This window comes from Camelus bactrianus, chromosome 4, assembly GCF_048773025.1.
Source record: "Camelus bactrianus isolate YW-2024 breed Bactrian camel chromosome 4, ASM4877302v1, whole genome shotgun sequence".
NCBI classification, from domain to species: domain Eukaryota; kingdom Metazoa; phylum Chordata; class Mammalia; order Artiodactyla; family Camelidae; genus Camelus; species Camelus bactrianus.
This window is the reverse complement of record NC_133542.1, coordinates 68,629,034-68,653,787: the sequence shown is the minus strand read 5'-3', so window position 1 is coordinate 68,653,787 and position 24,754 is coordinate 68,629,034. Positions and strand designations below refer to the sequence as shown.

General features: G+C 36.5%; 2 protein-coding genes across 4 annotated transcripts in view; both read left to right on the top strand.

Annotated features, from left to right (window-relative positions):
• Positions 1–10,377, top strand: part of SCAI (suppressor of cancer cell invasion) — a 112,645-nt gene extending 102,268 nt beyond the window's left edge. The window contains exon 18 of one of the 2 annotated variants that reach the window (XM_074362216.1): positions 1,275–10,377. In XM_074362216.1, coding sequence (XP_074218317.1) covers positions 1,275–1,421 — 147 coding nt within the window. In that variant the 3' untranslated portion in view covers positions 1,422–10,377. The remainder of the gene's footprint in view (positions 1–1,274) is intronic. The other variant, XM_074362218.1, reaches the window with a different exon arrangement.
• A 3,082-nt stretch (positions 10,378–13,459) lies between these two features.
• The window catches only part of GOLGA1 (golgin A1), a 43,077-nt gene continuing 31,782 nt past the window's right edge, over positions 13,460–24,754 (top strand). For both annotated transcript variants that reach the window (XR_012506546.1, XM_045517547.2), the window contains exons 1-5: positions 13,460–13,594; positions 18,090–18,180; positions 20,185–20,259; positions 21,221–21,318; positions 22,761–22,793. Coding sequence is in view for 1 of the 2 variants with exons in the window: in XM_045517547.2 (XP_045373503.1) it covers positions 13,460–13,594; positions 18,090–18,180; positions 20,185–20,259; positions 21,221–21,318; positions 22,761–22,793 (432 nt within the window). In the remaining variant the exon portion in view is untranslated. The remainder of the gene's footprint in view (positions 13,595–18,089; positions 18,181–20,184; positions 20,260–21,220; positions 21,319–22,760; positions 22,794–24,754) is intronic.

Genomic DNA, 24,754 nt, shown 5'->3' with positions numbered 1-24,754 from the left:
GAGAATTGTTCAGTTTAAAATAGTCCTCTAGTGGTTTCTGGTTTTGATTTTTTTTTCTCTATTTTTTGGATTTTTGAACATTTTATTATTGTCACTCCTTATAGTATTTAGTGTGATAAAACAAAAATTTGGTCTTTGTAATGTGTAATGATTGAGGCCTACAGGCAGGAGAGAGAGAGAAACAGCATTTGAATATATGGACTGTCTTGTTAGATACATAGAAAAGTAGTAACTTATTTTTTCAGAAAATTTTAAATACATGGCAAAATTGTAGTCTATAGACATGACCAGATGAAAAAGAATTTCCAAATGAAAATCACTTGATTCTTGAAATTGTTTCCTTTTGCTTCCATGTAATTACAAAAACTATTTTCTTTTTTCTTTTATTCCTTTTCTGTCCTACTTTTTTGTTTTTTCCCCTGATCATTCATCTCTCCTTTTAGAGACTCTTTTTCACTCTCTTTGCTAATATTCTCAGAAATCTTATCTATTTTCCTGGCTTTAATATTTATCTCCATGCAGGTTATATCAGGGTATATGTTATATAGGTATATGTATACAGTATATAATATGACATAAACTGCTCAAACCTGTCTTCTCAGACACAGCCCTGAATTTTCAAATTCTACTTGAGGGGCAGTCCTATTGGTACAGCCCTTTACCTCAAACAAAATATGCCTAAAACCTGAAGCTTTATACTGTCACCAAATTATCTCCTCCTTTACATCTCTTTTTCTCTGGGTAGCTCTCAACTCTTCTTTCAAGTTGTCCATTCCTGAAATCTTACAGTCATTTTTGACACCTCCTTCTCCTATAATTAATTGCCGAAGCCCATTTTTTTTACCTTTTCTGTGCTTATGATGTCTTTTGTCTCATTTTAATTTCCACTGCAATATATTTATTTATTTATTCATTTAAGAGATACTTGTTGAAATTCTATATATGTTAGGATTTCCCCCCCCAGCAAGTAGGAATTATATGGTTTCCATAATATAGCATAGTGCCCAGAAATGATAGGCACCTTTAAATATTTGTGAAATAACTCACTAAATGAAGATATTGGGTTGAACCATATGAAATTATCATTTTTTAGGGTCAAAATGGTCAAATGTCAACAATTTCATATGTTCAACAAATCTATTACCAATATAAATGAGAAAAATATGTATTAAGTTACTCCTTAATATTGTTAATGTGAACAGTAATACTATTAATGTGTATAATTTTATTTCATTAAACTGTAATACTTGACTTTTCTCTTCTTTGCCTACCAGGAAACACGAAATTATCCAGAATCATATCCACAGCTGCCAAGGGATGAAACAGTGGAGAACCCTCATCTCCAGAAGCACATTTTGGAATTAGCATCCATTCTGGATGTGCGAAACGTGTTCCTTGAGAATACCATAGATGACTATTGAAACAAAAATCCTCTTGTTGAAACAAGTTTTCATTTGCCACAGATTTTAAATGGTGCAGTTTTCTAATGTGATGAGAGACACATAGTGGTGTTACTTAGTTTTTATTTTTCAATTTAGGACCACCATTTTAAAAACAAATGGAAAAAAAATGTTCAAACTTTTAGGGTAACTGTTTTAAAATACAATATTTCAGGTCTTTTAAAAACTCGATTAATCTTGGAATTTTTATTTTTGGGTTTTGAGGTATGAATACTTACCTCCAACATCTAATCCTACGTTCAAATAGTCACTATTCTGACCCTGAGAAGAGTAAATCATTTATTTTTGTATAATGAGGAAAATCCAGCTCTTATACTTGGACATTAAAAGTGTGGATTTGAAAAATATGTAATTGTTCACAAAGATGAAACTAGCCAGCATGGACTACTAAAAATCAAGAACAGAGCCCTTCCATAATATTTCTTTTCATTCCATTTAGTAGGTAGAAAAATGTGTTTCTTTGAAGCATAATCAAGATAGTTCTTGAAATCATTTAATTCATTTAAATACTGTCAAAATTTCAGAAACTGTAGGATTGATTTGCATCTGAGAAGCTGAATCTTTAATTGGGGTCTTCATATGTATTATTTGGAATGTGTGAGTCTTGTATTGTCATGAGATATGTTTGCATATTTTGATTTCTTTGTAGTCTTTGAATGCTGGAAATGAAAAAGAACAACTTTTAAATATTTCATTCAAAAAATCAGATTGTTGGTTTCATAATACAGTGTTTCCATAGGAATCCTATTTAAGCCCTTATTATTTAAGGAGATCAAGTTCAGACACTGTCTAGATGGAAGTCTGTGGCATACAGTACAGAGTTGATACATAATCTTTTGTCTAGTTCAGATTTATGAGACTTCAAAGTCAGAAATGTTATTAATTTTAGTTGAGGGTAACTGAATTGTTATTTAACCTAAAATGGAAGTTGCTTTTGCATTGACAATTTGGAAATAGGATTTTTTAAAATTCCTTATCTTTAATATTTTATATTCATGCACAAGTTTTTTTAATTATTTCAAATAGGGCCCAGTGTATAATATAAAGATTTTTGTATTTTTATTCCCTACCATCCCCTTCATAATTTCACAGGCACTAGCTGTGACTTTTTTCCCCTTTTTTTTGACTCCACAGGATTCAAGCTTATAAATCCATGAATCAAAATGTCCTTCTGCCTGATTTTCTGTACAGGCTCACATTCTGCCTCTGGTAGCCCCAGGGGAAATGAGATGATGGCTTTTGGTACCTCTTTCGTGTGTCCCTAGGGAAATTTTACTGTAACATTTTTAACTTGGTTTTTGTTTCTGACACTGAGAATTATTTGGGTCTAAGTTATTCATAAACTTGTTCCAATTTGCTGATTTTTCATCTGAACTCTTGAAGTTACTCATCTTGGGCTTGGGGGATGTTGTAGGGTTTTGTTAATTTTTAAAAATTATTTTTTGTTTGTTCTTTTAAACACTATTTCAGAAAGCTTTGGAAAAGTTACCCCAGAGAGAGAGTTCCTTTGCTAGCGGGTTGTCTTTATCAGATAAAGACTGCTTTCTTTCTTTCTTTTTTCCCTCAGTACATTAGTAAACTTCATAGCTTTCCTTTCATAGCAGTATTCACCCGGACTAGAGCAGTAGACTGTCCTTAGTCTTCTGACCTCCTGTTTCAATTCCCTTGAAGTTCTGTGCCAGTAATGTTCCAAACAACACTTATTCGTCTGTTCTCTGATGCTTAATACAATATTTATCGTCCTGAGCTTTATCCTCACCTGATTAACATAAAGAACACTGGTCTGAGGACTGGGAGACCTGAGTTCTAATTCTGGCTTTCCTGATAACTAGCTTTATGCCCTTTGACAAGTGTCTTCATGTCTCTGCTTTTTAGCACTCTCATCTGCAAAATGAAGGTGTTGGTCCAAGGTTCTATCCAATCCTATGGTTCCATAATTTGAACTCTTCATTCCAAAAGACACTGATTTTCCCCACCCCTGCTACCTGGAAAGCTAGTTTCCCTTATTTTTGTATACACAACATTTTCTTTTCTAGATCATGTTTACCTTGTTTTTGTTCAAGAAAATATCTGGGTCCCACTTAGTTGTTGTGGAAACGGTTCAGAGAGACAATCTCCTGAAGAAATCAGAGCTTTTGTTACTAGAAACATGTTTATCTAAGAACAAGGGGTCTTAGAAATCACAGCTGGGGCTTACAGAATGACATTGCTCCTTAAGCTAATAGTAGTGTAATTCCTTACTGGTGGTTAAAGATCTGAAGTGATCTTGAGAAGAAAACTGACCTAGAAAATTCTAAATTATTATTTTATTCATGCCTTCAAAATATGTGTATTGAACAACGACTATACTCTAGATTTTGTTTAGGCATCGGGGAAGCAGACAAAATAGACTTAAAAATCCTTGTCTTCAGGAAGCTTACATTCTAGTAGGAGGAGTCAGGCAATAAACATAATAAATGTGTAAATTTATGTCAGAAGGTTAAGTAGTATGAAGAAAATTTAGAACATGGTAAGGGAAATTTTTCATTTGTTTTTAGGCAGAGAATAATGTTTAAATGAGTGGTCAGGGTAGGCCTTATTGAGAAGGTTACATTGGTGCAAACACTTCATATTTCTTTGTCTTTTTTTTTTTTTTTTTTACTTTTCATTATGAAAGTTTTAAACATACACAGAATTTAATAACCCTCTTGGGCCCATTACCCAGCTTCTACATTTTAAGACCTTACTTTAATCAAGGAAGGGGAAATGAAAACGGACAATCACTCACTGGGATCAAGATGGCAATGGCAAAGAATCTCATTTCTCAATAATACTGCTCCCCTTTATGAATATAAAAATGTTAAACCCTTCATTTATTTATCTTTAGAATTCACAAAGATTTAAATTTGGGGACTAAGAACAAAGCAAGCAATAGGAAAGAGCACTTCTTTATTTTCAAATTGCACAAACTCCCCCTGGAGATTCTGATACAGTCTCTCACCTCGTTTAAGAATCACTGTAAACAAAATAGTATAACAGTGCAAGAAGTCAGTTATGTACTAAACAAAATTAAGCACAATGGGATTATTTTCTCTTTCTTTATCCTTGTAGTTCTGAAGTTGGTAATGCAGCTGTCTTCCCAATTTTACAGAAGAGAAAGCTAAGACCTCCCCCCCACCCCGAAAAAACTTCAGTTTATTCATAAAAGTACAGCTGGAACTAAAACTCAGATCTCCTAATCTCCGCCCAGTCTTTCCAGGAGCTCAGGTTGCTTTCTATAATGAACAAGAAAGAAATAATTAGAGATTTATATTTTGGCACAAAGGTTATGGTATTTTTTTAACATATCAAATATTAAAACCAGTAAATCAATCAGCCGTAGCAAATTTTTATTTATTAATTACAAAAAATCCACAAGTCAGACATTTTAATCTTTGATTTTAGCCAGGATATATTCTTTGTGTGTGTGTGTGTGTGTGTGTGTGTGTGTGTGTGTGTGTGTGTGTGTGTGTGTGTGTGTGTGTTTTCTTCCTAGGAAGTGGTGCTCTCAAAACCTCTCAAAGCACATAGAATTTATTGTACCCTTTTTGTTTTTACCAAGTTGAAATGTTTTGAGATTATAAAAGCAAAGTGCAATCTAGAGTCATGACTGAAATTTTCCTGGTAAAGATCTGGGTTTTATCTTTTCCATACTTACGGCTACTCTGTTTTCTTCTTGCAGTAGAATTCCCTGAAACAGATTAAGTGGTGATTGAACTGAATTTCATTGAGATAAAGGGAAAAGCAACAAATCTGATTTATATATCAATCATAGAGCTTTCTTTAGCATTCTTCTCCAAATTTAATCTCTGACCTGTGTTTTAATTAATTGTGTTTAATTTAATTTCTGTCTCTTTGAAGGGTTTTGGACTCAGTTGAAAAATCTTCTACTTAGTTATCCACAGAGATTTGTAGTCAGCCACTGAGACTTGTAATCAGCCTTATGTGCAGAGGACATTCTGGACAGGAAATATAGTTGGGTACGAAGGTCTGCAAACTTGGCTACTGCCTGTGATTCAGAACCACCTCCCCACCCTAAGTGAGTAAAAAGATTTGATATGAATATGAATGGTATGAATCTCCTGGTGATATTTTGGGTGTATATGTTCCTGTATGTTTGGAGAGTATTAAGGGTATTTACATTGAGGGCTCTTTTGTTGTCCTTATTTATTTGAAATTTTTTATTTGCAATGGCATGTATATATTTTTGTGATGCTAAATGCAATCTCTGTGTATACTTTTTGTATATATGTACATATTTGTAAATATATTGGTATGCAATGATACAGTATGTGTATATTATATACCCATACCCATTGTGGGCTGAATTTATTTAAGTTCTGTGAGGACATCATAGTGGCATTGTTCATGCTGCTGTAATTAGGTTGTGGCTGTATCTCATTCATGAGCCTCTGTTTTGAGGGGCTTGTGTTTGGGTAAAGTGGGCTAATTTGGAATTGAAATTAGGATACGAAGATCTTAACAGAAAGCTGGATATTCTTAGCTTTAAAATCATCTGCCAATTTCCATTTTAAACTGATGGTAAATTAGTGATATAAACCTGAAAAACTGAAGTATGTGAAACTGAGACACCAGCAGGTTTTTAAGCTATATTAGTCCTTTATTTTCTTGACCATAATTGAGTATTATTACCGACTAGTAAAGTATGTATTTACATTGAGAATCAAGGGGCAGTGGAAAAAATTACTTTGGTCACATTTCAAAATAGGAAAATGTCCTTTAAATAGGGAAATGTGTTCCTAGTTGCGATTTCAATATCAGATACCAGATTTTAATTTTGGAATAATTTTTTTCGCCAGTGTGTCTCATTTTATATCTGTCTCTGTGAGGCAGAAAAAGGGGCATTAGCTAGGGAAAGGCTTTACCTAGGTAGGATGGAATTTAATGAGGAACAGGAGGTTGATAATCTGTATATTTGCAGCAGCTATGATTATTTAGTCCTGTTTTGGCATTTCTAACTATAGATTTTTCTTATTGGAGTTGCTTATCAGATGAGTATGCTTATCTGAGAAAATGCTTCCAATGAATAAAATGCCTCCGGTTGTATTTCTTTGTCTCTATGAGACCACTGTGTTCTGCAAATTGATATATTCACACATGAAGTAGGATTTTTAATATTGGGTGCATGGTGTGCTGTAAAATTGGGGCCTTCAAACTTCTACCAAGGATGACAGGTAGGGGGGGATAAGAGGACAGTAAATATGTGCAGTGCCAATTTGTGAACCTACGGAATATCACAGAGATCAATGTTTGGTTATTCCTGCCCTCACTGGGCATGTTTATTTGCATGGAAGAGTGTAGAAGATGTTTAATATACACTTGATACACTTGAGTACATTTACCACAGAAATTAAGTAGAGGTTTTTTTGCATGATAAAAATATAACTGCAAAGCAACTGTTTACCCCATTATTTTTCAGAAGATTAAATCTATCTGATCCAATATTACATTATCTTAAAGAGAGAAGTCAGAAGTCAATTTTACTGTCCTCCAAAATGTTACATTTGCCTATTTATTGTATTTTTAATGTAACAGCCAATTATTCATAACACTTCTCAATTACAGTGTTAAATTTAAGTAGTTATAATAGCCTTTTTCTTAAATAAATATTAAAATTTGGTAATGTACTATTTCTGAAAAAAATCAGTGAAAGCATCCATAATGTCTGCTGTTGTGTTGTTTTAGTAACCAAATCATTCATTGCAGCTGGTGAGTAGCAGAGCAGATGTTGTGCTATTTAAAAGCCATGGAACTGATTCACACTTAGTATAGTCATTGATTTGAGGAGAGCAGCAGCAATAAAAAGTTAGTAGATGAGATTGACATTGTGACTATGACCTCTGGCTCTTTAACAGTTGTAAAACTTGTTACTTTGCAGTAAAATAAGAATTGGTTAGAAAACCATCCCTTTCCCCCTATTCTCCTGTCATCTTAAATGACACTTTATACCTGTTCGTGCTGTACCTCCAGTCCTTTCCTGGATACTGTGACCACTTTACTGAAGAAAAAAAATTTTAAGGCAATTCATTTTCCTTAAACTAGAATTTCAAAACATAATATTATACTATATCCCAGCATCACTGAATTTTTGAACACAGAGACTTATTGAGCATACCCTGTGTTTAAAGAAAAAGAATTGATGTGTGAATGGAATCAATCACCTATTGAAGGGAGGGGTATCAGAATGATGTAGGGGGACATACCCTTAATTGGGTAAAGATAAATGTATTAAATTAAGTATACCTAGTTTGCTGGTGCCATAAAAATATTTCCTTTGGAATTCTGTAGATATGAAATATTTTCTTAAGCTAAAAATTGGTATTTTTTCATTTACTAGTTTGGTGTAATACTGACTTTTGAGAATTCCATTTCTGCATAACATTGTTACTTAATCACTGATTAAAGCACCATTTCTTAATTTTAAAATGCTTTTGTTAATTTCTTTTGTGTTTTTAAGTTATTTTTTAAATTAATTATCAACTATTCTGAGCAGTATGATTTTTTAAAACATTTGAACAGGACTTTCAGATTTTTTTTTTAAAGCAGTTGGAGGTATATTAATTCTGCACTCTAGATTCATTTAACCATAAAGCCTGAATTTGGTCATAGAAAAAAACTATACATTGGGAATATTTTCCTATTTTTGGTGGATGATTCCAGTCTGTATCCCAAGACAATCATCTTTTTAGGTGTAGTATTGTCTGTTGAGACATTGGTAATTTCAGGTTCAGAATTTTTTTTTGGTTTTCTGATAGGCTTTATGGAATGAAAGTTAATACACTGAGTGTTTATATCACTTTTCAGAATGAGATAGGGAATTATAGCTAGCCTTCCTATAGGTCTGCAGTAAACAATACTTAAAGTTTTATATTATATCACTAACATTCTTTTATCTTTTGAAACTGTTGTGAATCTCCACTTGTCCATGATTGAAAATTAAGACTTGTAAACATTACAGATTGACCCATAGGTTTTCTCAAAACAACGAATCAGTAAGATCGACCATTGTAAAATGTGAAATGATCATTTATGATCATTGCAAAGTAAAGATTTCCAAACTATATAGGAATAACCAACCATTCTATTTAAAAAAAATCTTATTCCTACCCTCCTTTACATGTTACTGACTTTTTTCCAGCTTACGTGTTGTAGTGCACTAAAAGTCTGCAGGAAAAATGTTTTAGGGCAATAAGAATTTTTATTACTATTTCTTGCAGAATGAGTTTTTTTAAACTTGTTTATTTTTTATTAAAAATTACTTAATGGATTGGTAAAATATTTTAGGACTTTGTGTTTGTGCTTTTTGTAGTTCTTTGGTTACATTCCTCTTGTCACATGGATCATATGGCTAGTTCTCCAGCTGTTTTTTGTTTGTTGTTTTTTCATAAACCTTACCATTCAACAATCAGAAAGACATTTTTTGGAGGCTTCATCTAGTCGAGGTAGAAAGGTCTTAGGTATTAGAAAAGGCAGGCACAATGTCCTAACATTTTCATAGTAGAGCTTACAAGTGAAGGAATTTATCCAAATAGGTTATCTTCATTTTGTAGCACCAGTAGAAATAGTGGTTTCATTAATCATTGAATCTGATGAAGCAGTTTTAAATTATTTCTTACTTTACTCTAAAGAATTTTGTCATTTCAGGCCACATTATTATTTTCCCTGAGAAGTTACCATTGTAAGATTGAATACCTTTTTCTTTATTCAAATCATCACTAAAGGTTAAGATAATCAAATAGGAGTTTAAATAAGTTATATTTGATCTTTTTTCCCTGAAAATAATGGTGAATCTATTTGTCTATATTATGAATATTAGGCAGAAATGCACTTGTTTCAATCATAGCATAAATTAAATTTGGAGAATATAATTACTTGATTTTCTAGTGGTGTGAAATACTTTTTAAAAATTGTGCTTGTCTGTAACTGAACTGTTATAGAATTGTAACACTATAGGGATTATAGAGTTATATTTATTAGCTCTCTTCGAGAGATTGAAGCACAATAACTTTCATGTAACAGTTCTTATCCAAGTGCTGCTAATCTGTTGTGCAAATAATTAAGCTATTTGGTTGCCTATCTAGCTATTCACAAATCACTGTAATCCTTGAGACGTAATCTTATTGTTCATTTGTATTAAATTTTGGGTATTGTGGGTTAATACTTTAGAACAAAATCCATCAACTCAGCTCTGAGACAAACCATTTGGATTCATTAGTTTTATGTGTTCTTAGTAGAATAAATTTTGAAGGGGCTATTTAATACCAATGACTAAGGGGGAAATTATATTGTCAATATCACTTGAACAATTGTGGTATTGTAAAAGTCTTATCTGTTGTGTTCCTAAATTGCTTAAGCCATACATATTCTTAAGGATGTTTTCCTATTGTGTTCCTTTTTCTGCTTTGTCTGTTATGGTTAATACTTAATAGATTTTAGAAATTGAGAAGTTATTGAAATACTTTATTTTCTTGATCATCACTTTTGACTCTTGTGTGGCGTGTGATTTGTCATAAAGGATAGTAAGCCTTTCACTACTTCACTAAATGAACTTCAGCGTAAACACTGTGATTCTGCAGAGCAGATTCAGTAGGCCCTTGTCTTTCCAATGTTCTCTTCTGTTTTATGGCACCTACCACCTTGAGGACGCTTAAATACTAGAGGATGGAAAGTTAAACGTTGTTTTGATGTTTATTGAATAACAAGATTACAGAATATTTGATTTTTGTTGTCAGCGTATTGAAGACATTTTTGCATTAATGTTCTCTAGGAATGTGACTACATTCATCAGGTGTGAACTCTTGTAAATGAATTTTGTATCTTGAATTCACGTATATACTAAGTGTATCATCAATATAAAAATAAACATTATTTGCTTACAGTTTTTGCTACTTTTTCAGAATTGTTATTACGTACTAAACTGATAAGAGATTGCCTCTTTCATATAATGCCTCAGACACTTTGAACAATCTTGGGGTTGTGGATTCGATGCTTATTGTTTTAGTTTGTAAATTTCTTATGCGTCCTAGGGGTGGTTTTTCCCTTCCCTTCTGGTGGTCAGAACTGGGAAACGCGGAGGGAGGGATTGTTTAAGGAGATTGGGTGGCAGTTGCTGGCTCTCTGGTGTTGGGTCTGGGCAAGAACTTCCACGTGGAATATCTGCCTTGGTTGGCATTGAGGAGTCCAGATACATGACGCAGGCTACTAATTTGTACTGTAACTTTGTAAAAGGCGGTTTTACCTCTGGATTTTCTTCACTGTCAGAAGTTACAGGCCTATTAGTGGATAGTGAAATGAATGTAGTAGGCTGCAGCCAGCGTATTTTTTTTTAATGAAGTGCAATATTCAGAGTATAATACATAGTATAATAAGGTGTGATTCTGAAAACTTCTTTCAATGATACATTCTGGGTCCTAGGCTCCAATATAAAATGTATAACCTACAGTAGGTCCCAGGCACAAAACTAAAACACCAGTTACAAGGCGCGTGCTAGTCCCAGTACTAATTTATAGAGCCACGGGATTCTGTGTGAGGAATGAGGCAGGGACTTGCAGTGACAAGACGACTGTGTGTGATAGGGATGCGCCTGTAAGTAATGCGCGGAGAGAAATGGAAACTATTGGCCCAGCCTGCGGTTTCTATACCGCACAGCACACGCTAGCCCCACCCCACCAATTTTCCCTTTTGCCACCAGGCTCCTCCCACTTTCCCAGCTCCGCCCCGCCCCCTTTACGAAAAAAAAGGAAAGAAATGCTTCGGCCACCCAGCCTCCCAACGCGGGTCAGGCCGCTTGCTGACGTGGCGGGCCGGCCTAAGGGATCACCCGGCCCCGCGCCCGCGCCCCCGCCCCCGCCCTCCTGCGGTTCTAGCCCAACCGCCGCCCGGGAGCTTGAGGCCGTCAGCCGCGGAAGGTGCGCTCAGGCGCATGCGCGCGGCAAGCCGGCCCTACGAGCAACCGCTTCCGGCGCGCTGGTGGAAATGCGGTTCCGGGTCGCTGCTCTGCTCGCGGCCGGCCTTGGTGGCTGGTGACGCGGGCCGGCGCTCAAGAGAGGCCCCGGAGGCGGGGCTCTGTCGGCTGCCCTGTGAGCGGCAGGTGCGCGGGTGGGGGCCAGAGATGCAAGCAGGCCACTCATTCTCCCGGTGGCCTCGGTGTGTCCCCAAAGCGGCCCGGACTGGGTTGCCCAAGACCCAAGGCGGGGGACAGTACAGGGGTGCCGAAAAGGCGAGGGTGGGGGCAGAAACGGGCTACTCGGCCTGGGAATCTGGAGCCTAGGGTTCCGGAATTCCCTTCTGCGTGAACTTGGACAAGTCACTCTTCCTTTCTGGATCTCAGTTTCCCTGCTGTCAAATGGGAGAGTCGTTGGGTCCCTCCCTTCTTTGACAGTCCGGAAGGAGCCTGAGTGAGTGCGATCCAAACTGCCGTGGCAGGTAGCTGACCCCCGGGCATTAAGCAGCTGTCTCTTACCCAACTTAGTGTGAGTCGAGGCTCTGGGGTCTGGCCAGGTAAACAGTGTGTGAATGTCAGAATCAACTGACAAATAAATGCTGGCCCTGGGAAACCTTAATCTCGTTCAAGTTGTTTTGCTCAGGGCTTCCAAGGTGAAGTGAATTTAGCCGTTTACTTCTATGAGAGATTCTATTCTTTGTGCCTATAAGTGAAGCTTTAAGGCAAACCACAAATGCAAAGACCAGGCAGGGTGAGGGAGGGTAGACCACCGAGGATTGTGGCAGTGACAGATTTTTTTTCTCCCCCTCACCTTAATCCTTCCTCCCTCCTCTTTCATTCTCCCGGCCCATCCCCCCATCATTTTGGCCTTACAATTGAAGAGAAATATCCAATGCATTTTATTTTTGTCTTCATGCAGGACAGAAAGCTTTGACCTCCAAGCTGTTTTAAATCTAGTAGATAAGCCAGGTGAGTAGGTGGTTTACAAACATTGAAGGTAAAGTTTTTGAAGAACTGTACAGACTTAAATGGATAATTTGGGGTGGTAAGAAGTCATTTGTAGATCTTAGAGCAGAGCTTAGATATCCTCAAAACATCAGAAGTTAAGATTGGAACCAGAATGTTAATGTTTCGTACACCTTTGGGAGGAAGAGATGTTTGAATCTCATGTTGAGTATCATTAAAACATTCTGAAGAGATGAAACTGACTGAGGTAATTTTAATCACCTTTAAAGAGAACCACACAGCTTTTCCAGGAAATATTTAAGGATATCTGATACCTTTACAATATAGTTGTCTGGCTTGACTGCTTTTTTAGAAAAAAAAGTTGTCAGCTTTTTCTAGTGAACAGCTGATTCCAAACCATCTTGGAACATTAGAACATTAACCTTTTCCTTGTATTGAGTTACATGTTTTTGTCTTCATCTTATAAAAAAAATCAAAACACTAAACTGTAGTTAAACAATATTATTGGGGGAAGGATTCAGAAGCATTATGTTATGTTAATGTCTGCCTCGGCAAATTTTACTTAATGTGTTACATGCCATAGGCAGTGTGGTGTAACAAAAAAAAATGAGTAAGGACTTGTGAGTCAAGAGTCCTGGATTCAAATGCCAGCCCTGCACTTAGTTGCACAATCTTTGGCAGATTACTTCTCCTTGAGACTTGATTTCCTTATCTGTATATGCATATGTAGCACCTGAGTGCTTTTTAAATGTTTAGTAATTGTGTTCTATTAAGTGTACGTGTAAAATTATGAAATTTAATTTTGAAACCTGAAACTTAACAAAGCAACCCAGATGTGAAATCTCTCTGGTGTTTAACTTAAAGCTTTGTTTCATCTGATTTGTAGATACTCTGTTGCCACAAGCCTTTGGCCTACATTTCAGTGGGAATGCTGCTAGCTTGGATATCTGGAACTTTTTAGACACCTGTCTCAGAATTCCTGGTTGCTGGCCTAAGGACTACTGTAGTGGCCCAAGAGCTGGTCATTGGTGCAGGATACCCACACAGCAAAATGTTTGCAAAACTAAAGAAGAAAATTGCAGAAGAGACTGCCGTTGCCCAGAGGCCAGGAGGTGCGACTAGGATCCCACGATCAGTGAGCAAGGAATCGGTTGCCTCTATGGGAGCTGACTCAGGAGATGACTTTGTAAGTATCTTCTCTAGCTTTTAATATTTGGTATAGTCTCAGTATATTTTTAACCTACTATCTCAGGGAATCTTTCCAGTAAGTTTTTTCTTTTAAAATTGCAAGATACTTTGTAGTTTATATCTGATTCTTCTTACTCTGAGGTGCTTTTCTGTTTCTTTTTCTTACTTTTCATGTCCCTTTCTGTATTCTCTACATTGTCCTCTTGGACTCTTTTTCCACCTATATACCTTGTGCATCATCTTTTCCATTTCATTTCTCAAAATGCTTTGGCCTGTTGTCTCTGCAGACATAGATACTTTAAGTCATTTTTGATTAGCAAAATCTTTGAGTTTGGTGTGGAATTAGCTAGAGAATTAGCACTATTTTATTGGGAAAATTGATGAAAAGATGGCACTGATGGCTGCATCATATCTTTTATTTGTAACGTACATTTGTAGTCAGAATGATTTGAGGATGCTGCTGTCTTAAATAAATGTCATGCCTAAGGATTGAAATTGTATCTGTGGCATATGACACGATCCTCTTAAACTCAGTTAAATAAAAAAAAGAACAATTTATAATGCTTTATATACGAAAGAGAATATATATAATGTAAATGTAAAGTGCAAAGCATAAAAATAAAACTAATACTTGTTAGTCTGTCACCTACCCAAGGAACAGAACATTTTCAATACTGTTGAAGCCACCTATATGCTCCTTTCCAGTTTCCTTCCCCCTCCCTCACCTCCAGATAGCCACTGTCCTAAAGTTTGTGTATATCATTCCCTTGCTTTGTAAAATACCCTGCTAGATATGTATACATTCATAAACAATTTGCTGTTTAATGTTGCTTATTTTCAAACTTTATAAAAAATAATATACTATCATCTTTTGGGGCCTTTTTTTTTAGCTCAACATGTTTTTAGAATGCAAAGTGATACATGAGGTTGTGGTTTATTTATTTTTCCTGCTGTATAAGATTCCAGCATTTAAAAGGCCACAATATATCTCTTGTCTTCTCCTGGTGATAGATACTTGAGTTGTTTCCATGGTCAGATGAGTCGACCTCCTCTTTTCTTATGCTACCTGTTCAGGTCAGATTACATGGCAGAAGCTATTAGGTTATTGGGCTGGAACAGTAAGATTACCAGATCTAAATTATTGTTGGCTCCTTTATTTAACAGGAAATATAAGTGCCCATTTGATCACCAGGCTGAAGTATGTAGTTTTAATGACTGAGTTCTATGGCAGGAGTACTTGCTTTGCCTTCATGCTGACTTGCTAAATGAAGTCTCTCATCTCGAATGTATTCTAGATACAGAGATTGGCCCAAGTTCAGGACATACTTCTCTATATGACTTCTAAAGTAATCTATTTGAACTTACTGTATATACATTCTGATCCTCACTCCCTATCTCTAGACCCTGATATCTTACTGCATGTATTTCTCCAACTACATGCCTTTCCCCTGGTATTGCAGTGTCTAAAATGAAAAAAAATTGAATTATTTAACTCCACCTCCACATATGCACCTTCATCCCCTAAGTCATCAGCAAGAAACCTTAGAAGCATTTTAGACTCTTCCTTTCTTCACTTCTTGGTGTCCAATCAGTCAGCAAGTATTTTGGCTTCCATCTCCTAGCTGCCTTAAGCTTGCCCTCTTTACTCCATTTATTGGTAGTCCATTTACTTCCATTTTGTTTCAGGCTGCCTTTCTTTCTTGGACAAATGTGGTAGCCTATCTGGGCTCCCTTCCTCCAGTAACTCCCCAAGGCCAAAGCAGATCTGTTCATGTGTCTGCAGTGCTTAAAACTCCTCAGTGGCTTGCCCATCATCTTCAGAATGCAGTACAAACTCATTATTATTGTCTAATGGTAAACTCCCATGGTCTTGTCACAGCTTCCTATCCTACCTCACCTCACAGCTTCCCTACACCCTGTGCTCCAGCACTGGTCAACTGACTGTGCTTTATGGAATGGCAACTTTCCTTCATGCCTACTAATGTCTGCATGTGCTGTTTCCTCTCTGGAATGTCTCCTGTCTCCAACTCTTACTGCTGCCCCTCTCACCCCCACTACCCTGTATTGCTCCTGGCTGAATTTCATCCCTTGTCTCCTGCTTGTCTCCTCCTCCCCTATGATGGCACCTGTTACACTGCATTGTTGTTGGTATTTTGCTCGTTTGTCTCTTCCGCTAAACTGGGAGCTTCATGAGAGGCAATAGAGTGTAGCAGTTAGGTGCTCAGTTCAGGTTATTGCCTCAGACTTGGATTTGATTCCATTTCATCGTTATTGTGTGACTTTGGGTAAGTTTTCTCACTTTTCTATGTCCTGGTTTCCACATATTTAAAATGCAGATAGGAACATTACCTGTCTTTATTAAAGTATGTGTGTCAGGATTCACCCCTAGGTTCGATTATTTATTAGAAGAACTCAGGACTCAGTATACAATTTTACTCACTGCTATTATTTATTGCAGTGAAAAAAATTATTATGAAGCATAATTAGCAAAGGGAAAAGTTGCATGGGGCAAAACCTGGAGGAAACCAGGTACAAGCTTCCAAGAGTCCTCTCCCAGTGGAGTTATATAGGATGCACTTATTTCCCTCAGCAATGAATTGTGACAATACAGGATAAAATGTTTTCCACCAGGGAAGCTCATTAGAGACTTGGTGCCCAAGGATTTTACTGGCGGCTAGTCATGTAGGCACCCTCCGCCTAGCATGTACCAAAATTGCAGACTCCTCGAAGGAAAACAGGTGTTCAGCATAACCTGTATTTTTTTTGCACAATTTATTTAGGCACAGTGAGCCATTCTTACCATTTTTACCCTTGTAAAAAGTTCCCATCAGCCAGTCAGCGGTATACTTTACAAGCAAGCCTCTCGAAGGATAGCAGGCTCAGGCCTGTGATGGTAACTCTTTCCTGGATAGTATATAAAACCCTTAGTGTTCTGCCTGGCCCTTAATAAGCACTTCATAATTAGTAGTTGCCATAGCTGCTGCTGTTTTAGGTATGGACTTCATTTCACCACTATTCCCAGTCCTTAGCACAATGCTGAGAATAGGTGTCTCAAAAGCAGTGATAATTGTAACTTCCACTACTAATAGATGGTATATATTAAAACTAATTATGTGCCGGGCTCTGTTTTAGAGACTTGACAAGGATTGATTTATTTAATCCTCATCACAGCTCTGTGAGGTAAATTATGTTTGTTGTCACAATTTACGTCAGAGAAAACCAGTGCACAGAGAAGTCGACTGATTGGTCCAAGTTCTTATAGCTTTTAAGTGCTGAAGATGGGACTTTAACCTGGGCCTTCTGACTCTAGGGACTCCCTTTTAACTATACACTGTATTGAGTCTGTGCAAGTTGGATGAGTAAGTAGCTAGGTGGGTAAATGAATATTTAAAGTGAATTGTTCAACCACCGTTCAAGACATTTTGGCAATAAATGAGGAAAACTAAAGACTGGCTATTAGATACTATTATTTTTTATTTTGTTTGGTATAATAATGGTGTTGTGGCTATAAAGAAAAATGTCCTTAATTTTTAGAAATGTTTATCAAAGTATTTAGGATGAAATCCCATGATGTCTGCTATTTAAGATACTTCAGTAAAGTGGGGGGTATAGCTCAGCGGTAGAGCACATGCTTGGCATGTACAAGGCTCTGGGTTCAATCCCCAGTACCTCCATTAAAAAAAAAGTACTTAAAAAATTTTAAAAGTAAAATAAAAATTGATGGAGCAAATATGGGAAAAATCAACAATTGGTTTTTTTACCTTTTTTTTAAACTTTTTTTATTGAGTTATAGTCATTTTACAATGTTGTGAATCAGCAATTGTTGAAATAGAGAATGTTCACTAAACCATTTTCCCTACTCTAATGTATTTTTAAAATTTTATAATCTAAAGTGAAAAGATAAAGTGAGTTATCTATTAGCAATAGTAAGCAGTGCCCAAAGTAATAGTAGTACCCATATGTTTTAAGATAATCTATATTGTTGGGGAGAATTGATGTCTCATTAATATGCTGATTTATTGAATGTATGTTACCTGCTAAAGCTTTTGATGCATTTCAGAGCTTTAGATTGACATCTCTTTGTTTTATAGATGAAGATTCTGAAACTTTATCAATGTCAGTGATAGATTCTTCATCACAGACCAGCCTTTGATCCTTTGCTAAAGAACTTCTAAATAAAATTTTTTTAATTTCCTTTTTATCACTAAAAATGTATTTTTGTACTATGTGTAATATGATCATAATGGATTTGTTTGCCACTGTGTAGTCTAGCATGTATACACACACTCACAATTAATCTTTCGCATCTTTTATCTCCTTCATATTATAGATGGAGTTAGTGTTGCTTCTACTTTACTGGTAGAGAAGCTTTTCAGGGATCACTTAAATAGCAACCGAAACTAAAATAAGAGTTCTTACTTTTGGTTGAGTACTGTGGTGTCATGCTGCTGAAAACCCATGTATGAATAAAACTTCTATGTCTATGTCAACAGGCTTCTGATGGAAGCAGCTCCAGAGAAGATCTTTCATCCCAGCTTTTGAGAAGGAATGAACAGATACGAAAATTAGAAGCCAGACTTTCTGGTATGTCTGAGAACTCATAAAGAGCGAACAAAGGAATCTTGCCTTGTCTGACCTGCTCTCCCTATAAAATAGCCATATAGCATAACTTCATAGTTATTTTGATGTATTTCAATTTTCTGAGTCAAAAAGGAGCAATTTGTACCTGCTTTGTTCCCTTTCTTTCTTAGTTGTACTGAATAGTGTAAATTCAAAACTGAATTTTACAGTTAAAAAAAACTTACGTTTTTCTGCTCCTGAGGTTTCTAGCCATGGGTATAAAAGATACTAAAAGTATGTGTAGACTAGATTTAACCATTTTTCATCCATTAGCATAGTTTGCTTTGGACAGGCTTAGGGGCTGCTATTTACAGGGAATAGCCAACAGATGTTATATTATTCAGCAGCAGAGAGGGTCTGGCTCTACGTTGCCACTTGCTACAGCTACATATCACCTGTGTGTCATTCTGAGTCTTTGGGCCACTTTTCAATGGTACTTATAACTTCAACATCTGTATAAAAACTGTAACTCTCATTATGTCTTTTGTGTGCAATTTACAATTTACGCAACCTGCATTGTATCCTTTGCCTGAGCAGAGCATGTTTGTGGTAAAATTGTGGGTTCTTATTTTGGTGTCTGCCAGTGGATACATTTTGAAGTCTTCATCCTATGAAGTGGTCAGTGGTTTCTATGTTTCTTTTTGTCCCTTGGCCTTATGCCCATTTTATTGGAGCCAAAGTAGTAGGCTACAAAACTCACATAGTTGTGTGTAAAATATTTGTTTTTGTGTATTTATCAAAGGTCTATAGTATAGCTCACAGATACTAGATAGTCCGTTATCTCATTTTGTCCTCACTTTAGCCTAACAAGGCATAGGGAGGTTAAGGTCACACAGTTGTAGGTGGTAGAGCTGGGATCCAAACCCAGATTTGCTTGATGTTTGAGTCCATTCTACAGTCTGCTTTAAACTCAACTGTTACTATCCTGTTACACCTACCTATAAAAAATATCAGTAACAGAGGTGAAATAACTACGTTTGTTCAATGTTGGGGAGAAAGCTATAAGGTAATATGCATCTTCTCTAATACAGAATGAAGAATAGTTTGGGCTTGACTGATGTTAGAGAGTGGACAGGGAAGGGAACTGACATTTATTGAGCCCACTTATGTGCTGGATATTTTCCTGCAGGCTCAGTATGCATAGCAGCTACCTTTCATTGAGCACTGTGCTCCAAGTGCTTAAGGCATATAAAGCACTTAGTTTATTATCTAATTAAGGCATATAAAACATTTACCTTATTATCTAATGCATCCTTTGAGACAGGTACAATTAATATCATTTGATGAATGAAGAAACTAATACTTAGGATCAGTAATTTGCTTAAGGTCTCTTAGCTGAGGATGGGGACTTGAGTTGGGATTTGAACTAAAGCCTGTCTACTTTTCACTATACCATACTGTCTTCTTTGGCCACCCAGGTAATTAATTCTAATTTTCACCTTTAATGTGGCATAGGCAGCTCAGTTCTGTGTAGAAAGGAAGCTGCCTTTTCTAGAGAATTGAGTACTTTCACTGCAGAGGCAATACTGTGGTAGGATGTTTGCTATTGCCCTAACCACTCTCACTCAGTTGGATGAACTGTAAGTGAATTGTTTAATGAATTCCCTCTATCCTACTGCTGAGACTAGAAAGGAAAGTGAAGACTGAAAAGTGAAATTAAGTAGTGGGATTATACTGATTTTCATAGCAGGGCATTTCTGATGACTAGACCAAGCCCAATTCTTGTTCTCTATCAAGACTAAACAAATCTGCCTGTGTATTTGCTGTTTACACTGTAGGTAATTTGTAGTATACCTGTTTGCCTGTGTTTTTCATTGTTAATGGGAGGCTGTCTACCTAGCTTTCCTTAACAGGAATGGTTTTCAGGTTGAGAAAATCATCATCATTTTCATTCATTTTTTTGTTTAATTAACTTCCTTTCCTGATGTTTGTCCATTCCTGGTATGTGCGTCACCCTCCTCACCCAAGACTATGCTGAACAGGTCCGAAACTTGCAGAAGATAAAAGAGAAGCTTGAAATTGCATTAGAAAAACACCAGGATTGTACGTATTGTTTTTTTCCTGCTTTTTTCACTCTTTCCAGGATTTAGTTTTTTGAAATGAAATGATAGTATATGGTTAAGTTTGTCCTTTGTCATTGCTCAAATCTTCATTTTGTAAGTAGTGTACTTCTTAATTAAGTTAATATAACATTTGTCTGATATTTATAAGCATACAGTTCATTCGTTGCCTTATAGGCATGCTTCTTAAGAGAAGGTCATTATTTGTATCAGGTTGTTTCCATCCAGTTGACCAGTTTATTGGCTGCCTTTAGGTTTTAGTAAAATCTAGCGCCTGGTCCTTGGGCCTAGAGTAAGACTTTGGTTCTAGGCGTAGCTTCACTGCTGCTGTGTGTAGTAATGGGGGAAATCTCTGTCATCACTCCTCTGACAATAGAACATACATTTTGTTTAGTCTACCTTAAGTCATATGTTCTCCTTGGTGTTCAATCCAAGAAAGATGCTAACAGAAGGAGGAAGTTATTTTTGTTGATACAATATATAGTTAAAAAAATTTTTTTTTACGGAAAATAAAGTGAAAGAGTTTTTGTTTGTTTATTTCACTTTATTTTGACTTTTGCTTTTGTTTTTAATTCTGGTAAAGTAGTAGTAGCCATCACTTAGCAACAGCATTGGTATTTTCTGGTAACCAGCCTAACTCAGTGTTCTATCACTGTATCATTTGAAGAGTTACGTTTTGGCATCTTCTTAAATGTTTATACTTGACCATTATTTAAAAAAAAAAAAACAGGAAACAAACAAAAAAACCCAATTACTGGTCTTTTACTACGGCCAAAAAAATTCTGGGGAAGTCAACATGAATCAGGTTTTTCCCAGTCTCCTAATCCACTTATATGACCTTGGCCTTTTTTGTTAGGTGACAGTTGTAAAGTAATCACATGGGCTATTTGTCATGCTGTTTCTGAAATATTTCCATATCTCAAATAGAGCCTCTTTGTTAACAGCTTCCATGCGGAAATTTCAAGAGCAGAATGAGACGTTCCAAGCCAACAGAGCCAAAATGGCAGAAGGACTGGCTTTGGCATTAGCCAGAAAGGACCAGGTATCTTATATGTGGCACTGCCCAGGACTGGTGGAAAGATTTCACTTAGTGACAGAATTTAAAAAATCATGACATAAACCTGATAGCAGATATTTACAACCTAGGAAGCAGGAATGCTAGATAAGTTCTTTGAGATTTCATTTGGTCTCGGGGTAGGAAATTGTCAAGAAGCTTTACAGTTAAAATTATGAAACGTATCCAGAATGTGAGAGTATCATTTTCCTCACCTGTATAGCTTTATAAAATGGAGAAGGAAAAAAATGTGTTCTTAATCTAGTGGCGAGCCCCAAGATAAGGAAAAAGGTCTCTGCCCACCAAAAATCTGTCTCAAAGCCTTGTCCCAGAACACTTGCTTTTATAGTGGAGAACATGCTGTCAAGCTAGCCATCGTCCATGAGGTACATAGTTCTTATAAACTCTGTTCCCAAGTTTATTCAACCCAGAGGGGAACTCCTATAATCTCAGTAGAACCATCCCCTAAAAGATGCTGAATGAATGACAATAAAAAAGAAAAATAATACTGTTACTGGCTATTACAATGATCATGAAGTATATTTTATTCAGTAGCATTTTAAATTTAAGACAAGCATCAAACCATTGTAATGATAATTTTGATATATTAAGATAGGGTCAATTTATTACATTTCATTTATGTATAATATATAATGTATTTCATTATACATTAATGTATAATGTATAAAATGTATAATATGTTTCATCTGCAGTAGGTGGGGTGGTTGTTTGGCTTGCTTTACAGTGTGTGCTAGTCATCTAGGATATTCACTAGCCAGAAAAACAGTCATTCATAGTGAATTACTATGATATGAGTATATACAAATGAAGAAATAATCTAAAATTGGTGGATCCTGACTGTAGGCAATTGGATATTGGCTTTTGTACCAGTGGTTATTTTTTCCCCTCTTCTGTGATTGGTGAATAAGGTGCATAATCCCTTCTCCTTTAACTTTACCAGATGGCATAAAGGATACTAGTAAAGTCAAGATGAGAAGGAAAATAATGATCAGGAGCTGCTGAAGACCACCTCCCTTTTCAGTAAATTAATTTTTATACATCAGTTACAGAGTTACCGACTCAGCTGGCCTCAGCCACCCATTCCCAAAGAATAGCAGTACTCCTGGGAAGACACTCAGCCATAAGCTGAAAGCTGCATCGGAACAGCTGGCACAGCTTTGTTGGGTGCTCTCCTTAGTGAAAGTCTACAGGCTTATTTGTGCTCTAGAATTTTTTATAAATTTCATTTTATTCTCCTTTTAGGACTCTTGGCTTTCTTACTATTAAGCCAACTTAATGGTTTTTTAAATTTGCTGTTTGTGCGATTGATTGGTTGCTCTTGGTGGGGAGTTGGGGTTTTTGTTTTCTGAAAATCTTGATACACTGTTATGCCTCCCTAGAAACTATACTTTTTTTATTGTTTGTTTTAGGAATGGTCAGAAAAAGTGGATCAGCTTGAAAAGGTTAGTTCATCTTTATTTTTGTCTCATTATGAATTGGCCACTTCCCGGGGGTTGGGAAATGGTTTCTCCAGGACCCAGTGTACTGATTGCTGTACCGTCTCTTGGAAGCAGAGCACTGGGTGTTTAGACACTGACTTGGAAAGCTCATGTCTTCCTTGTTCTTGGTAGGTGTGCTGGTTATGTTTTGTTTGCCCCTCCCGATACACTCTCTACTCCTCTCTCACCTTTCTCTGTGTATTTGAAGGCTGGTAGGGACTGCATCAGCAGGGCTGCATTGCCCTCTGGCTTCTGATTGAGTTCTGCCAGTGGGGAACATCAAAAGAACTGTATGTGGAAGAGTGTGGTCAGAAAGTATATTCCCCCAGCCATCTCCACGTGAGATCCCTTCAGTTTGGTTGCATCCCATGGCCAAAGGCCACAGCTTCAGTTGGACCTTTGGTTCACCCTCTGACATAGTTTCTCTCTCTGTGTTTCTTGTAACCTCTGCATCCCTTTGCCCTTCATGCCCAACTGCGACTAGTACATCTTCTCTTTTGGGTTATCTTACCCCACCCACAGCTTTGAAAACTACCTTTATTAAACTCTGCAAAATACCTAATTTGAGTCTGTTTTATACTGGGCCCTGCTTGACCTGGTGGTGACTTTAGGAATACTTTTTGAGGAGGCAGTGAGGAAACAGGACATTCTCAAGGCTCAGCATTGAGCAGATAAGAGAACCTCTTAGCTAGACACAAATGAGAATTTGATTATTCTAGCACCATAGCTTGTGTAATTCTGTGTAGGTGCCTTTACATAATGTATTCCTGGCTCCCAGACATGAACAGGAAGATGAAATTTCATGCCTACAATTAGAAAAACATTTCAATTTAAAATAATCAATAGTCAGTTTGCTCAGACTGAATTATGTGCTGCTTCCAGTTCATTCCTTATTTTCACTGAGTGCTCCTAAGTTACTCTTTATGGTAGAAAATTATTTCTTAGATTGATATACTCAGTTGTAAAATATATTTACTGTTAATTTTATTAGGCAGGTGAGTTTTATTATTACTCCATTCTTGAGATGAAACAAAGTTAAACCAGCAATTTTCTTTGTGTGTTCTGTAGAAACCTGATTATCAGGCTATCAGCATCCCTTAACATATTTATGTAGGGAAGGAATTACAGAAAAGTCAGAACTATCTCCCAAAGAAACCTGTGCTTAAAAAATATGTATCTAAACATGATGTTAATGATAGTCTTCTTAAATATGGAGGTACGGGTTAGTTTAAAGTTCTCTTGTCTTGAAACTCTTTAAGACTGTAGCAGTGGCAATTCTCATTGGACTGTTTTTCTATCTTTTAAAATTATGGTAAAGGGGTATCTGTATAGGACTGAACTAAATAAAATCTATTTCAGTTCACTAAGAGGATTTTTCTCATTTTTCCTCCCCTCCACAGAAGGGGCTGAAGAATATTTTAGACCAGGAAAAGAGTAATGCGACATCTGTGTAGGTCTTTGAAGCCACTGTAATTTTTGGAAATGTTATTTTTAGACTGTTGTAATTTCTTTCCAATCAAGAATTGGAAACTGCAACAGCAGGGTTTGTCCTGAAGAGAATCTATCTCTGGGACGCTATCATCTAGTAAATTGTAACCTGCTGACACCAGCCATGTCTACTTTTTGTTGACTTGCTATCTGAACTTACTAACTGAAATCATTTCTACTTAAATGCTTTTAATTTTTAAGGGCATTCAGTCTTGTTCCAGTTATTCATGTTACTCAGCCAGTTCAATACGTCACTGAGAATAGACATGTAAAATGAATATCTGGAATTGCTAATCAAACTTGTGCATTTCAAGTATGAAGTAATTGTTGCTTTCCTTCCCCTTTTCACAACTATCAGTTAAAACATACTTATTTCTAACTAAAAGAATTTGTAGATAATTTTATAAATGATTACTGTAGAACTTCCCATTATCAAT